The sequence below is a fragment of the Bubalus bubalis genome, chromosome 17 (genome assembly GCF_019923935.1).
Source record: "Bubalus bubalis isolate 160015118507 breed Murrah chromosome 17, NDDB_SH_1, whole genome shotgun sequence".
Taxonomy (NCBI): domain Eukaryota; kingdom Metazoa; phylum Chordata; class Mammalia; order Artiodactyla; family Bovidae; genus Bubalus; species Bubalus bubalis.
In genome coordinates, this window is record NC_059173.1 from 10,712,125 (window position 1) to 10,728,412 (window position 16,288).

Genomic DNA, 16,288 nt, shown 5'->3' on the forward strand with positions numbered 1-16,288 from the left:
CTCATGGGAATCCTGGTGGTCACTTCTTCATTTTCTTTCACTGGAAATTAGTCTGTATTTTGTATCTTATATAAGTAGAATCATAGTTTGTACTTCTCGGGGGCTCTGACTTTTTTCACTCAGCCTAAGTATTCTAAGACTCATCTGTGTTGTTGAAAATATCAGTGTATTCATTTTTATTGCTGAGTAGGATTCCACTACACAGATACACCACAGTGTTACCCTTTAACTTGCTGATGGACATTTGGACTTGTTTCTTATTTTGGACTATTCTAACTAAAGCTGTTGTGTGAACCTTCACATACAAGTCTCTGTAAGAATCTGTGCCTTCTTTTCTTTTGTGTACATACCTAGAAGTGGAATAGCTGGATAACACGGTAGATATATTTTTACTTTTTAAGAAACTGTCAAGCTGTACATCTCTATCATTGGTATATGAAAATTTTTCAGTTTTGAACTAATCTCTTGATCTGCAGGGAAATTTATTCTAACCCATTCCTATAATCTCCAAAGCCATTCTCTTAATTATCTGTAAAGGTTTGACCCTGAAGTCTCTGTCTTTTCCCAGTTAAAAAAATCACAAAGGGAGTACTACAAAGGGAGTAGTAGGCTTTCACCAGAGGAAAACATGGCAGAGGTTCCTGCAGGAAGCAGTGCTCCTTACCTCTCATCCGGCAAAAGCCTGCCCTTCTGGTCTGATGCACCGCATGGGGAACAGCCCACCTCAGCAAAAACAGGACACTGGGTTTTAAGCAGCAAAGCCGTCTGAAACACAAAAGCATCATGTCCTAAAGTGCTTATGTGTCAGTTATCTGGATGGTGAAAGTGAAAGTTGCTCAGTCGTATCTGACTCTTTGCAACCCTATGGTCTATACAGTCCATGGAATTCTCCAAGACAGAATACTGGAGTGGGTAGCCTTTCCCTTCTCCAGGGGATCTTCCCAACCCAGGGATTGAACCCAGGTCTCCTGCATTGCAGGCAGATTCTTTACCAGCTGAGCCACAAGGGAAGCCCAAGAATACTAGAGTGGGTAGCCTATCCCTTTTCTAGCAGATCTCCCCGACCCAGGAATCAAACCGGTGTCTCCTGCATTGCAGGTGGATTCTTTACTAACTGAGCTATCAAGGACACCCATCTGGATGGTACTAGAGCCAAACTTAGAATTCTCACCTAAGTCATCTTTTCACAATCCCAGTCTGTTCTCTTTCACTAAGAAATGCTTTGCTACTTAGACCACTTAATATCATTTTAACTCTGGAACATATCATTTATATTCGTTACCAATATCCAGCAAGGGCTCAGGAGACTAAATATAATGGAAGGATCTCAGTCGCACCATAGATAGTATTTTTACAGTTCTCTGGTAATTAATATTTGTCAAATGAATGCAGTAAGTAATTTAGTCAAACAAACTGTTTTCCCTTACTATTTCAACTTCTTTTTATGACACCATGTTTTGCTTCATTGCACCTTTATTTCATTTTCTGCTCCCAAAGAGCAGTTCACTTTGGCACATCTTAGGACCATACCTGACTGGTATAGAGTACCAGCTGCACTAGCTGAGGCATCAGGGCATCGGCCATGGTCAAAGTTTGTAAATTTGGATGCATCAGGGAAGTGAGTAACACTGGGAGAAGGTGACCAAGCATAGTAGCCTTAGTAACTTGTTCCAAGCCTTTTAACCTACAAAAGTTCAAGAAAACATACAGCTTCATCAATTCTCAGGCATGAGAAGAAGCCACTATCATTATTCTTTGACACATTCTCTTAAACTGCATCTCCTGGTACTAGCCAAGCATTTATTGTTTCAGCAATTCAGTCTACAAATGTCCCACCTCCCACGAGGGAGAGGGAAAGAACAGAAATCTAGTAATAGACTTTACCTTTGAACTGTGATTTTTTTTGCCCTACCAAGTTTATATGGTGCATTTCATAGCACCTTTGAAGCACTTTATAAATGGGTTCTAAAATGCAAACAGGTACTCTAGTTACCACCTGCAAGTTCCTTTGGCTCTGGGGCTGCAGGGTGCAGTGTTGCACTGAATCTCTGATAAGGAGACAGGGAATGGCTACAACGCTGACTCAGCTGCCTAAAGAAACTGGTTCCCATGTGGGACAGAGGCAAGTAGATTTTTAATTTGTCTTTAAAATCATGCTCTCCCCCCACCCCGTGTTTTACTGACATATAACTGACATCACTGTATAAATTTAGGATGTACAATATAATGATTTGATGTATGTATATATTGTGAAATGATTACCTAAAATCCTATTCTTAATAACTCATCCTCTGCTCAAAGAAAGAAGGTATGTGACTCACCCCAAGAAACATGTGGGTTATGTAAATTCTCTAAACTACTTAGGATGCTGGGGTTGGAACCAGAGACATCCCTCACAGCTCCCCAGCTCTCGGACTGTGTGTCCTCCCCAGGCAGATCTGCTCCATGTGCCCACAGTGAACCTGACATGTCCCAACAAGCCCCAGTGCAATGCCCTTCTGGATCATACTGTTGGCAGCTCTAGCCTGCCCACCTGCCCTCTGGGAGTGGGCAAGAAACAGGGACATGGGACAGATAGCATTATTGGAGAAAAGAGACACTGCAGGGCACTGTTTCAGATCAGCATCTCAACACTGAAATAATCAACAAACACAAGATGTAACTCATTTCTGACAAGAAACCATAGCAGAAATCTTAATGGGGAGGACTGAGAAAGAGCTTTAGTACTGGGAAAGAGAGATTTACCCTCTGAATAGACCACTCCTGTATTTGGAGAAGTAAAATTACAGTAAATTCTTGGGATACTGTGTCAGTGTCGTCTTTTGCGGAGCAGTTACTTATCTGTGTCACTGAGTCCCTTCCTCCTCTCTAGAATACTCACCATAAGGAAACCAAGTGCACACGGTGCTGAGTGAGGCAATGAAAGGAAAGGCCAACTTGGGAATGAGGGAGGCAGAAGACCCATGTGTCAGGGAGGATGGTGTCCACACCCTGCGGCCCTCAGATCATGGCTGTCAGCCCACTCCTCCCTAAAAGCACCATTAAAGATTTCAACTGTGTTTGGCTTTGAAACACTTGCCATTCCAACCTGGTCTCACAAAAACGCCTCAGAATTAAGTGAGCATGTGGTGTTCTGTTTTAAAAGATTTCGCTTTCATAAGCAAATTCTTCCTGAAGGGCAGCAGGCCACAGTTCACAACCCAAGTCCTCACCTCTGCTCCCGGTCAGGTATGTCACTATTTATGAGGGCAGTTGTGACCTGCTGTAGCATTTCCAACACTTCATCACATCCAGTCAGGATTTGGGTAGCAAGAGCCAAAATACTGACCTTTAACTCCTAGGTAGGAAACATCACACAATTATTTTTAAGCTCTGTGATGACGATACACTCACAATGACAACACAAAATGATGTATTTAATGATGCATTTCCAAATTAAATAATGAAGTGTTCAGAGTAAGCCCAGTGCAGTACGTTCCGCTAAGGATGGCAAGTAACAAGCTGAATTGGGAGGCTAAGGTCTGGAGTGCTGACAGAAATACGCAGTATTTCACGGGGAGCACACTGAGTCCCTGGGAGAAAAGGCGTTTCTCCCGTCCCCTCCAGCACAGGAGAGCTCCCGGTGACCAGCCCAGAAACTGTCCAGGTGGAAGAATGCCGTGGGCAGGATGAGGATAGCTAAAGAGAAAAACACAACAGCAAAAGGCGCATGGAGAGGCGGTGAATAAAATGAGACAAAAACACAACATTCTGAAACAGTGCAAGTGACCTTTTTACTTAACGTTTTAAACCATTACACTTGAAAACAGGCAAGTTTAAAAATTCAATGAAAGTAGCAGGCAGTTACAGGCTATTAAACATTAAGAATAACTATTAGAGAGTTCGTGGGAGTACGAGTACTGAATAACATGTTAAGAAACATTAGTTAAGATCATAGAAATGTTTTGTTGACAGTTATTTCCTATTAGGAAAAAAAATACAACCACTCTAACCCTTCAGGTGAAATGTGTATCCTTTTTTTCCCCAGAATTCCTAGACAAGACAGCCTATTCTGCCTTTACCAGGAGTATTTCCTTCCAGGAGTTCAGGATTTGTAACATTTAGCCTTTCAAATAAAAACACTGTTTTTTGTTGTTGGAATTTTCTGGGGTCTTTTGGGGGTATTATTTAGACATTTTGATCATTAAGAGAAAGGCATTCTGAACTGACTACATGAGATCCTGTCAGCCTTCATCTGCTGACTACTTGTGGGCTGCAGCGCATCCAGGCACTGCACAGGCCTCGGCTCTATTCCTCACAGCAGCCTCACAAGGGAGAGGCTTTGGCCCCTTTATACTGATTAGGAAATTAGAGCACTTTCAAATTAAGTGTAATCAATTTAAATGATTAATTCATGTATTTCTGCCTGTTTAAAAACTGATTACATAATGAGATAAAACCCATAAATATGAGCTAGCAGATGTATGAACCCTTTTATATGTGTGTTTGTGTGTGTGTGTGTAAAAGGGTAAGAAAAGGGCAAACTATAGTGGTTTTTATCTTTAGCTATAGCTTTCTTTGTTAACTTTTCAATGAGTTTTAGTCAACATTTTAAAGAAAAATCAAGTTCTTATGGATTTCTCTAATTCTCCCACGAAGATGAAATTCTGAAGAACAATGCAAACAACAGCCTCAAGCACCTGTCAAGATTATAACAACCAGGGCTACTAAAAAAAAAAAACTCTGTAGATTGCTATAAATTGTCATGTGGGAACAAATTATTCAGTTTATACAGAAGCTAACTTAAAAATAATTACCAAAAATGAAATGAACTATAGGTTCAGAAATTATTCAATATAAAGAGTATGAGAAAATTATCACCTTTTTAAAGTTATCTGAATCAAGAGAACACAATAAACCAGCCAAGATGTCAAAACTGTTTAAAATGTTACGCTCCCAGATTCATTTACCTATATTTATTACATATACATACATATATTTATACTTAAACTTTTTAGGTGCATATGAGATCACTTGTTAAGTGCCAATTCTTAAAAACAGATGAAAATAAAGCCACAAAAAGACAGGAGCTCATGGATGACACACTATGGGAGTGTCACAAATATGGTAACCACCGTGCAATGACATAAAAATCTATGAGATGAGTGACCTAATATTACCTCACACAAAAATATAGGCCACACGGTGAACTCTGACATCATCAAAGACAGAAATTTAGCCAGTTAAGCTGTGCTTTTACACACTGGGTAGAAAGCACCGTTAGAATAAAGCTTGGTGTTTACCTGTACCTTCAATGTCTCTCCCTGCAGGGAGTTGTCACTGTCATCATTCTCATCAGGCTTAATCAAAATAGTGTTACTGAGAAGGTGGTTCTGAACTGCCATCAGATAGCGCAGGCAGGAGGATGCGGCCTTTAATACAAATAAGGGCATTTAAATGATCTAAACTGTACTGAAGAAGGGCTCACGTTTTTAAAAGATTTTGATAAGGGAAGCAAAAGAGAAAGTACAGAAAACAGACCAAGTTAGTTTCTCAAGTGACTTATTTCAATACATTTATCATAACTTTCTGCCTTCTGCTATACATTGCTCACTAATCACTCTGATACTTGAACTTCTGCCTCTTAATAAGTAATTCCTCTTCCCCCCCTCCCCCTCACATGCATCTCTGTGACAGAAGACTCTACCCAAACCCTTAAAAGGATCTTTTGGTTCTTATCAGTCTCTGTAAATCACTGCTGGTTTAGAAAACAATGCTAAATCAAAAATTAATAGAAGGAAAATCCCCAGGATTTTAAACAAAATGAAAACATCCAAATTCAGTCTAACAATTTATTGCATTAAGATATTTAAGCTGGAGGAATAAAGTCTTTGGAGAAAATATACTAAGTGGATTTGTCTAGTTCTACATTTCTAAGACAAGCACAGCTGTTCATTGACTTTCATCAATTAAGTCTATCCTTGAAAAGTATGTGTATGAGTATGTGTATACACACATACTTTAAAATGGTAAAATGAAAACAAGGACACTTGATATAATTTTGCTTTCATTAAACACATTTTTACTTACAGGCACAGTTGAGAGGAGTTTTTGAAAATCATCTTTAGAGACAGTTTGGCACTTGGTGATTAAGATACAGGATTCTCGTACAACAATCTTCAGAATGTAGTGTAAAAGTTCATCATTTAGTCTTTAAAATGTAGGAAAAATGTAACAATAAGATGCTGATGGTTAACTAATAAAAGGATAAAACTTATACAATTAGTACAAGATGACAAATAGCAGATACAAAAAATTCATTGGCTCTGTAAGTGAATCATCTTACTTAGTAATGATGCTAACAACTAGATATATTGTCTAAATTAAATTTATGGAAATACAATGGTACTCAAGCACCTAGTTCAAGTATTTTATAAATAGCAGAGACACACCTTCCTCTACTCACCAGCTCTAGCCACACCTCCCAGCCTCTCATAGACCAGCGATTAGATGATGCCCTTTACCAAAATTTCCTAAATAACCTCCACCTGTTACTTCCGCTAAGTGCCCTTTTTGCCAGGCTCAAGCTATTTCACTCATAAAACTGAAATGTGCTATTATCATTTATTAGGGCAACTGTGGGATTTTTTATCTTTCAGTTGATCCACAGTTTAGACTTAACATGCTAATTATAGCAAAAGATATTACAGGAGACTCAAGATGATCAAACACATTTAAGTGTAAATTAATTACTGAGGAAAACACTAAGAAAAGGCTAGCAGTGAATCACATCACATCACCTGTAATGATCCTCCTCCTCGCTGCCGAATCGGTTGTTTTGAAGTTGTTCAGCTAAATTAGTGAGGATCACATCCCGCAGCTGGGAGAGGCCACTGTTTCTCTCTCCTAGCACAGAACAAAGCTCCATAAACTATCTTAACAACCATGCTTAGAAAACTGATACTATTTTTTTTAAAGTTTGTAAATAAGAAGACTGTTGACAATTGAGGGGCACCAGGCATATGTACTAAGACAAACAACAGCAGCAAATACTATATCACAACCAATCAGACTTTCTTTAACCAGTACATCCTGATTAAAGTGGAGTTACTGTCTTGATATTTCATGAAGTGTGATTTCTAATTCTTTAAACTTCTAATTCTTTAATGTTGCTTGTAAATGCAGAGTGTTCTTAGCAAGGGGAGTTCTGTTTCTGTCATTGAGTCTAACTTTAAAAGTTGAGTTTTAATGTGTGGGGGAACAACTGTCTTAGAAATCCCAAGAAATCATTATCTTTAATGTTCTTTGAACATCTATAACCAGGTACATTACGCTACACAGTGGGGCTAGAAAGAGGTTTACAAAGCTTGACAATATATAGAACGTGGTTTCTGCTTTCAATCTGGTTTAAGTGTTGGCATATGTGCACTTTTAAAAATAATGCTAACAGATATGAAGAAAAAATAAAATTCAGTCATTTCCTTAGGGACAAAAAAAAGGATGGTTTTTCAAGGGTAATTAAAGGATAATTCTCACCTTCTGTTAAGACCAGCTTAAGTAAGTTATTGATTTCAGTTTCACCTGGGTACAAGATATTTAAACCAGAGCTGAAATGACAGAAAAGTTGAAGTTTTTAAACATGTGTTCTAGAATATCCAAACTCTAAGTTTTAAAATTTTTATTAAAGATGCCATTTTGAGTACAGTTTCACCACTAAAAAGGCAGTGGAACCTAAATTTACTGTTGTGATTCAGTCCAATTACCGTCTTGATAAACAGGATCCCACTCCTCATATTTGTGAATTACCAAAATGATAACTTATCTGAGGCTAGATGCTGAACCAGTTAAAGAGAACTGAGTTATATAAAATCACTGTAGTGAAGCCAGCTAGATGTAGATTGTAGCAGAAAATCATTTGAGAAGTAACTGGCAGAGCAAAGATTAGAATCCAGGTCTGCATGATGCCAAAGCCTGTTTCTTTTTTTATTTATTTGGCTGCGTGGGATTCAGTTGCAGCATGTGAACTCATAGTTGTAGCGTGTGGGATCTAGTTCCCTAATCAGGGATCAAACCTGGGCCCCCTGCATTGGGAGTGTGAAGTATTAGCCACTGGACCACCAGGGAAGTCCCCCAAAGCCTGTTTCTTAACCACCTGGTCACACTTTGACTGAAATGAGAAGAACATCTATTTGCAAACCACCAAAATATCTACTTATAGGGACTGTTTTTTTCTTTTGCTATTTTAAGATCCATACATGAGGAACGTCTGAGTCCCTGAGGTCCTGACTATGGGATGGGGCAGGAGACATGGGAGGCTAACAGCCTAGAGGGGCAATTAGAATGAAGTGCAGAAGAAGCCTTTGGTAGAGAGCACTAAGAAAATCGTGCTGATTACCTGATGGCAAGGCAGACCTCCTTCTGAATTTCAGGGCAAATTTGATCTTTGGGTGCCATCAACAACTGCCAAAGAAGCAATCCTGACCGTCGAATGATGTCTCGATTCCTTTCAGTTTGTGGGCTGAAGAAAAATTTAAACACCACCTACAGAAACAGAAGGGGTATATCTGAAAATGCTAATGCTACTGGGAATAAAATTATCCCTATGAAGAAAGAACAGGCTAGTTATTCTTATGAATAAATACCGAGGTGTATTTTTAAACACAATCTCTTCTATTGTGTAATGGTATAATTAAATATTTTACATATATTAATTGCAATGAGCTACATATAGCAATATTCCATTAACTGCAGTGCAATGAGTATGATGGTTATTCTAATTACAGGATTAGAACGTGGTTAAGTTCCAAAACAGGAATGTGATAATATTTTTCTCCTGGTAGAAATTAGCTGACGGAAGCCAGAGTCTGTGTTTCTTTTTCTCTATTTCAATTATCTCAAAACAGTACATTTACCTGAAAGACAACAAGAATGCAGCGTATAATACAGGTGTCTCCATTAACCATGGCCTTCTCCATAATGTCACAAATACTGCTTAGATGGTGTGCTTCAATGGGGTGCTGCTTGCCCAAGACACTTGTGATTGGAAGATTGGGGTTGGTAGCAAGAAGATTGAGTTGGTGTATGCACATCGCACCAACGTGGTGCAATAATTGGTTTATAACCTCATTCGTGGTTATAGCCTCTTCTAGAAGATGAAAAGGAAAGTCTGTGAGGAAAGAAATCTCTGTGGGTGGTCACCACAGAACATACCTCTCACTTACAAAAGGTACACGCACGCTAGACGAGACTAATTTGGCTCCAATCTCTGCCACTACTGCTGGAGAACTCTATTCCTTGCCACAGAGTGCTGGGGTGAAAACACCTGGGAATTTCCATTTTTTTTAAAAAGCGTAAGTAGCTACCACTTTTTGAGCCCTTCTATATGCTAGACAATGGGCTGAATGCTTTACATGCATTACCTTACAATATCGCTATCAACTTTGATTATTTTAGCCCTGTTTTGTAGAGAAGTGACTCAAGAATCAGAGTCAGTAACTCACCTGAGGTCACACAGATACTAATGGTAGAGTTGGGATGTGAATTCAGGCCATTTCAGCTTAGATTCCATGCTGGTAACTCTTCTAGTAAAATCTCTATTCACCTATATTCAACTTTGCTGATTATTTTTCTGACCATCTCAAATCTGCTGTTGAGCCATTCTAATATTTTTTTTTCTTAGTCACTGAACTTTTCAAATCCAGAATTTCCAACTAGTTCTTTTTTTTTAAAACAAATAAACTCTTTGTTGAAATTCTCTATTTGTTTATAATTATGAGATTATACTTTCCTTTAGTCTTTTAAACATGGTTTTCTTTAGTTCTCTGAATGTATTTATAAAGGCTGCTTTAAAGTCTTCATCTTCTAAATCTAATATCTGAGTTTTGCCTGCAGTGTTTAGCTACTGGTTTCTCTACTCACTTTTTAAAAAATTCTTCTTTCTATTTTACTATTTCTTTTCTTTCATTTGTTTATTTTTATTATTCTCATTTTTCTTTTTAAGGCTATCTTCCTAGCGGTAGGTAGGAAATAACCTTGTCTGAGTCACAGGTTGTGCTCCAACACCCTGAGCTAGTACGACTTCCACCCTGGATGGATCATGTTTTATGCGGGAAGCACAAAGTTTAGGCAGTTTTAAACTCTTCCATGGTTTTCACCTTCTGCTGGACCCTCTCAAATTTCTGCATGTATATGAAGGCTCATTTTCAGCCAGGCCTATGTGAACAGTTTGGGCCTTCTCTGGCTTCTTCAGATGTTTGGGAGAGCTTATGAAGGTCTTTTTGTAGCTTTCTCATTACCCAAATCTCACCAGTAAATTTCTGGCTAGTTTGCTGGTTTGCTGCTTGCCCTAACCAGGACCACAACCTCAGGCTAGTTAAGCCACTGGTTGTCTCTGTTTGCCACCAAGACCACTACTGTTATTGACACTGCTGCTGAGCATGAGTTTTCCCATGCTCCACTCCAAATCAGTTAGCTCCTTCTGGCAGCAAAGCTGCTGGCTTCCATGATCTGTCCCACCCTGCCAGAATTACGGCACTGATCAAGCTTACGGTGGGGGACAGGGGGTATCTCCAGCTAAGAACACCACAGACTTCTACTGTTCTAGTCTAAGTTCAGTGGGCTTTTTGTTTTAATGAATACTGCTTCTCAATTTGTTATATCCCTTTGGTCAATTTCCAGAGTCTAGAAATACTTTTTTAGTTGGTATTTTAATTTTGTAGAAAGAGTTGTTTGTGATAATTCAGTTCATTTTATCACTGCTTTATCAAGAGAGGATTTGCTGAGCTACTCACTACTCCATACATACCACTGTAGTTGACTTTGAAGTCATGAGATTTTAAATTAATATTAACAGTTAACAATTCTTAATATTAAGAACTTTAATATTAAGAAATCTAAAGGTCATTTGCTGGATATTCTATCAAATTGTAAGTCTGTGTATAAGTAAGTTATTTTTAAAGCAAAACATAACAGCTTATATAATCCCATGCCAAATACAAACAAAGAATGAATTTCTATATTAAAGTTCTGACAATTCAGAAGGGTCGTAACAATTTCCTTTTAAAAAAAGTCTGTGGACCACCTCAAAAGCTCTGTTTATTTACTAAATCATAAACCAATCAGATAATAAGAATTTTAAATTCTAAATTTGAAGAGGGAAGGCTGTTGACACACTTTGCTGCTTGGGGTACATTCCCACTTACACTGCTGCTGTGCTGTCTCTTATTTCCCGGGGAAGCATCTCTTCCTGTAGGACAATGAGTGCACCCACCTTTGGGCTCAGTGATGATATGGCTGACTCCAAGTCTCTGGCAGACGTAATGGAAGGCCTGATTCCCAGGATTACACCACTGATCGATATAGTCATTCGAGCATGTCCACAGCATGTTGTTCACTGTATCATAACAGGCACCTGCAAAAAGAGCAATCTTTATACAACTATCACGTCTGGATATATACTTATATATATATATATATATATATATATATATATACACCTTTATACAACTATCACTGCTGGATATATACTTCTCATAAGCACTGCTAAAGAGTGGAAGGGCAAGGATGCTCCCCAGAGATGGCAAAGCAGTAGACTGGGGCTCAAAGGATTCAGTCTACTTGGCTTAACTCATATGTGAGAATGGAATAGTTTCAAGGAATAGAAAGTTTTTAGTCAGTGACTTACATGTGACCTTTTCAACTCCAAAAAGGATTCAAGTGGCTTACATTAAAACTCAGGTACAATAGGACTAGTTAACATTAACACACAGTAAAAGCCTTAGTAACTGAACCCTAAACTCAGAATCAAGTTTCCTAGGTGCTAAGGCAAACAGAATATCCAATATATTACATAATGTTCATCTTCTAACAATAAGAAGTATACCAAACCCTTAGGGGAAAGAAGTTTCTTTATGGCATGAACTTGAGAAAAATTTGTTATAGGATCATCATATAACCTATAACGGACAGTATCTTCAACCATAATTTATGCAGACGAATTTCACATATGACAATTTCTTATATTAATCCTCACAACTAAAGAGTAGCATAAAAAAATTCTTTCAAGGAAACTAGAATACCATAGAGAACTGGCAAGACTTTTTGAGAGAAATTGCTAAAATTTTGAATTTTTCCAAGGACAATAAATGTGGGCTTTTAATTCTTACCCAATCCTGGTACAAGAGCACCACGCCCCAAGGAGCTTCCAGCAGCATCTATGAGGTCGGCACGACTTGTGAATTGACCATCCGAAATATTATACACCAAGCTAGAGGCCAGGACTTCGGAAACAAACAGTTTAGTAAACCTTGAGATGAATAATAGTGAGTTAAATTTTAGCCTCTTAATATAAAGACTTTCATCAAAATCACATCTTGTTTTGGTTGTCTATTGGTGTAACAGTGAGGAGACAAAAGACACATGTTAAGATCACACACAAAAAAACCCCTGTCATAAAGTCTCTACCAATGTAGTGAATCATATTTTTTTTCTTTTTTTTTCCCAATTGTTTGACTCCGCAAAATTCAGAAGGCACTAACGGACAGCCAACTCATCCCCATGGTGCCCAGAGTGAAGAGAAGTCAGCTTAGATGCATGATGGACTAAAATCCCACTACTCAGAGCTCCAAGCGGTAAGAGGAACAGCCATCAAAGTGAAGTATATTTTTGAAAGTGTTTTTAAAACAGCAACTTTTACATACGGGTTTTATCAATATAGATTGTCAAAAGGGTAATTGCAAGAGGGGTTATGATCATTAACATCACAAAGTAGCAATATTCACAAGAAATACTTTACATACATTTGGTGCTCAATAAAGGTCAGAGGTTGTTCAAACACAAGTCAGTTGCTATCCTTCCAAGCACTGGCTCTAAAATTTGGAGAGATTTTGGCTTTTTCCCTTAACAAAGGCGAGTGCAGTGATGACAAGCATGCACTTTAGGATTCTGAATTTGAATTACAGCTCTACCACTTCTGTGTGACCCTGGCAAATTTACTGAACCTCTCAGTTGCCCCACGTGTAAAGTGGAGATAATAAAAGTATCTACTTTATACAGTTATTGTGAAGATTAAGTGAGTTAAAAAATACGTCAAGGATCTACACCAGCACATATATGCTAGCTGCTAATTTTTCTCCTGAAAAGGTTTTATTGGGACAGAGGGGAGGGGGCTCAGTCCTTTCTGGCTGCTGCTTTCCTCATGGTGGCCGGGACATTACTCAGCTCCTCTCTCTCCCTCTCAGCACGGATGTATGTCCCCACCTTTTTTCTTGATGAACGTGAGGGCCTGCTTGTTCTTGGGAGACCTTGGCATGCCGCTCCAAGGCAAGCTGCTCCTCAGAGGCAAAGGTGCACACCTTCTGCATCATGTCTGGTGGGCTGTTCTTGTTCTTGGTCATCTGGTGGCCCTTGCTGAGGCCCCTGGCTAGGGGGTAGCACAGAGCCAGAGTCACTGCTCTTCAATGGCTGCTGTGGCAGATGGGCTAGCTCTATTACTGATGTTATTTTCTTCCCCACTTTTCAACAGAAAATCCGAGCAGTGTCTCTCAAATTTCTCGTTTTTAGTCGCATCACCCTAGTAATCCAGATTCTCATCACGACTGACTTGAGCTGTGATCTAAATGGCACTCTTTGTTTCTTTTCTATTTTCTATTGTTCTGTCCTGCACACCAACAAATGGTCTTCTCCAAATCTCTTTTTCATTGTGTTTCCCATGCATATGCCTTTCCCCATGTGGCCACTTACATGAATAACAGCCATTTTTCAGGACAAACTCAAAACTTCATGAAGTGTCTCCCTTCTACCCCACTTGACAATGACCCTTTCTGTCTCTGATTCTGCAGCATTTACATCTGCTCCCCACGGTTCAGGCAGTGAACAAGCATCGTGCTTCGTTTTCTAGTTGTTTCACACACTGACATCATTTCTCCTAACCAGACTATGAGCTCCTCATGGCAAACACTACTTTTTCCACTTACTGAGTAGCCTCCACAGTGACCACTGTGGAAGAGGGCACAGAAGGAATTTCAGCATTTATTTATTTGTTGGTCTAAAATAGAATCACTGAGTAAGCTATATCCTCACGAAAAAATGGCACCATGAAAACCTGTTTTAATCAAGTGGGGCTAATTTCAATTGAGTGGGGAAAAAAACCATGCCAAGGAAACTAAAAAAAGGTTTAAGATGATTAATGGTCAATAAAAAGACAAATAACCCAATTTTAAAATGGACAAAGAATTTGAATAGATATTTCTCCAAAGAATATACAAAAAGTCAATGAGCACAAGAAAAGATGTTCAACATCATTAACTGCTGCTGCTGCTGCTGCTAAGTCGCTTCAGTCGTGTCCGACTCTGTGCGACCCCAGAGACGGCAGCCCACCAGGCTCCCCAGTCCCTGGGATTCTCCAGGCAAGAACACTGGAGTGGGTTGCCATTTCCTTCTCCAATGCATGAAAGTGAAAAGTGAAAGTGAAGTCGCTCAGTCATGTTTGACTCTTTGCAACCCCATGGACTGCAGCCCACCAGGCTCCTCCGTCCATGGGATTTTCCAGGCAAGAGTACTGGAGTGGGGTGCCATTGCCTTCTCCATCATTAATTGCTAAGGAAATGCAAATCAAAACCACAATGATATACTACTTCATATCCACTAGGATGGCTAGTAAAACAACAAAAACAACAAAAAGGGAAAATAACAAATGTTAGAGAGAATGTGGAAAAATTGGAACCATTGCTAATGAGCCTCTAAAATGGTACAGCCACGGGAAAACAGTTCAGCAGTCCCTCCAAAAGGTTAAACACAGAGGTACCACAGGACCTAGAATTTTCCTCTTACACATACACCCAAGAGAAATGACAACATGTCCACACAAAAACTTGTACATGAATGTTCATAGTAGCATTACTCAAAACAGCCAAAAAGCAGAAACAATTCAAATGTCAATGCAGTATATCCATACAATCAAATATGATTTGGCCATAGAAAGAAATGAAGCAATGATTTGTGCTACAACATGCATGAAACTTGGGAACATTATGTTTCAGTTAAAGAAAAAGCCAGTCACTAAGTCTGAGGAGGCCCTACAAATAGCTGTGAAAAGCAGAGAAGCAAAAAGCAAAGGAAAAAAGGAAAGATATACCCATTTGAATGCAGAGTTCCAAAGAATAGCAAGGAGAGGAAGAAAGCCTCCCTCAGTGATCAGTGCAAAGAAATAGAGGAAAACAACAGAATGGGAAAGACTAGAGATCTCTTCAAGAAAATCAGAGATACCAAGGGAACATTTCATGCAAAGATGGGCTCAATAAAGGACAGAAATGGTATGGACCTGACAGAAGGAGAAGATATTAAGAAGAGGTGGCAAGAATACACAGAAGAACTGTACAAAAAAGATCTTCATGACCCAGATAATCACAATGGTGTGATCAATCACCTAGAGTCAGACATCCTGGAATGTGAAGTCAAGTGGGCCTTAAGAAGCATCACTACATACAAAGCTAGTGGAGGTGATGGAATTCCAGCTGAGCTATTTCAAATCCTGAAAGATGATGCTGTGAAAGTGCTGCACTCAATATGCCAGCAAATTTGGAAAACTCAGCAGTGGCCACAGGACTGGAAAAGGTCAGTTTTCATTCCAATCCCAAAGAAAGGCAATGCCAAAGAATGCTCAAACTACCGCACAATTGCACTCATCTCACACGCTAGTAAAGTAATGCTCAAAATTCTCCAAGCCAGGCTTCAGCAATACATGAACTGTGAGCTTCCAGATGTTCAAGCTGGTTTCAGAAAAGGCAGAGGAACCAGAGATCAAATTGCCAATATCTGCTGGATCATCAAAAAAGCAAGAGTCCAGAAAAACATCTATGTCTGCTTTATTGACTATGACAAAGCCTTTGACTGTGTGGATCACAATAAACTGTGGAAAATTCTGCAAGAGATGGGAATACCAGACCACCTGACCTGCCTCTTGAGAAACCTGTATATAGGTCAGGAAACAACAGTTAGAACTGGATATGGGACAACAGACTGTTTCCAAATAGTAAAAGGAGTACGTCAAGGCTGTATATCGTCACCCTGCTTATTTAACTTCTATGCAGAGTACATCATGAGAAACGCTGGGCTGCATGAAGCACAAGCTGGAATCAAGATTGCCGGGAGAAATATCAATAACCTCAGATATGCAGATGACACCACCCTTATGGCAGAAAATGAAGAACTGAACTAAAGAGTCTCTTGATGAAAGTCAAAGAGGAGAGTAAAAAAGTTGGCTTAAAATTCAACATTCAGAAAACTAAGATCATGGCATCCGGTCCCATCA

The 16,288-nt window shown here is 39.2% G+C and overlaps 1 protein-coding gene and 1 non-coding gene across 10 annotated transcripts in view; both read right to left on the minus strand.

The window, feature by feature from the left end:
• HECTD4 (HECT domain E3 ubiquitin protein ligase 4) overlaps nucleotides 1–16,288 on the minus strand; it is a 170,685-nt gene that overhangs the window by 71,612 nt on the left and 82,785 nt on the right. For 5 of the 9 annotated variants that reach the window (XM_044930098.2, XM_025267534.3, XM_044930094.2 and 2 more), the window contains exons 10-20: nucleotides 12,144–12,257; nucleotides 11,249–11,389; nucleotides 8,892–9,124; nucleotides 8,375–8,520; nucleotides 7,516–7,586; nucleotides 6,780–6,885; nucleotides 6,070–6,190; nucleotides 5,283–5,411; nucleotides 3,213–3,337; nucleotides 1,531–1,684; nucleotides 665–765 (exon numbers count right to left, since the gene is read on the minus strand). In XM_044930098.2, coding sequence (XP_044786033.2) covers nucleotides 665–765; nucleotides 1,531–1,684; nucleotides 3,213–3,337; nucleotides 5,283–5,411; nucleotides 6,070–6,190; nucleotides 6,780–6,885; nucleotides 7,516–7,586; nucleotides 8,375–8,520; nucleotides 8,892–9,124; nucleotides 11,249–11,389; nucleotides 12,144–12,257 — 1,441 coding nt within the window. Of the gene's footprint in view, nucleotides 1–664; nucleotides 766–1,530; nucleotides 1,685–3,212; nucleotides 3,338–5,282; nucleotides 5,412–6,069; nucleotides 6,191–6,445; nucleotides 6,745–6,779; nucleotides 6,886–7,515; nucleotides 7,587–8,374; nucleotides 8,521–8,891; nucleotides 9,125–11,248; nucleotides 11,390–12,143; nucleotides 12,258–16,288 lie in introns of those variants that run through there. The other 4 variants (XM_044930096.2, XM_044930095.2, XM_044930097.2 and 1 more) reach the window with 3 other exon arrangements.
• LOC112580014 lies at nucleotides 12,480–12,627 on the minus strand. The gene has a single exon (XR_003104380.1). It is a non-coding gene; the product is annotated as a small nucleolar RNA SNORA79 (small nucleolar RNA).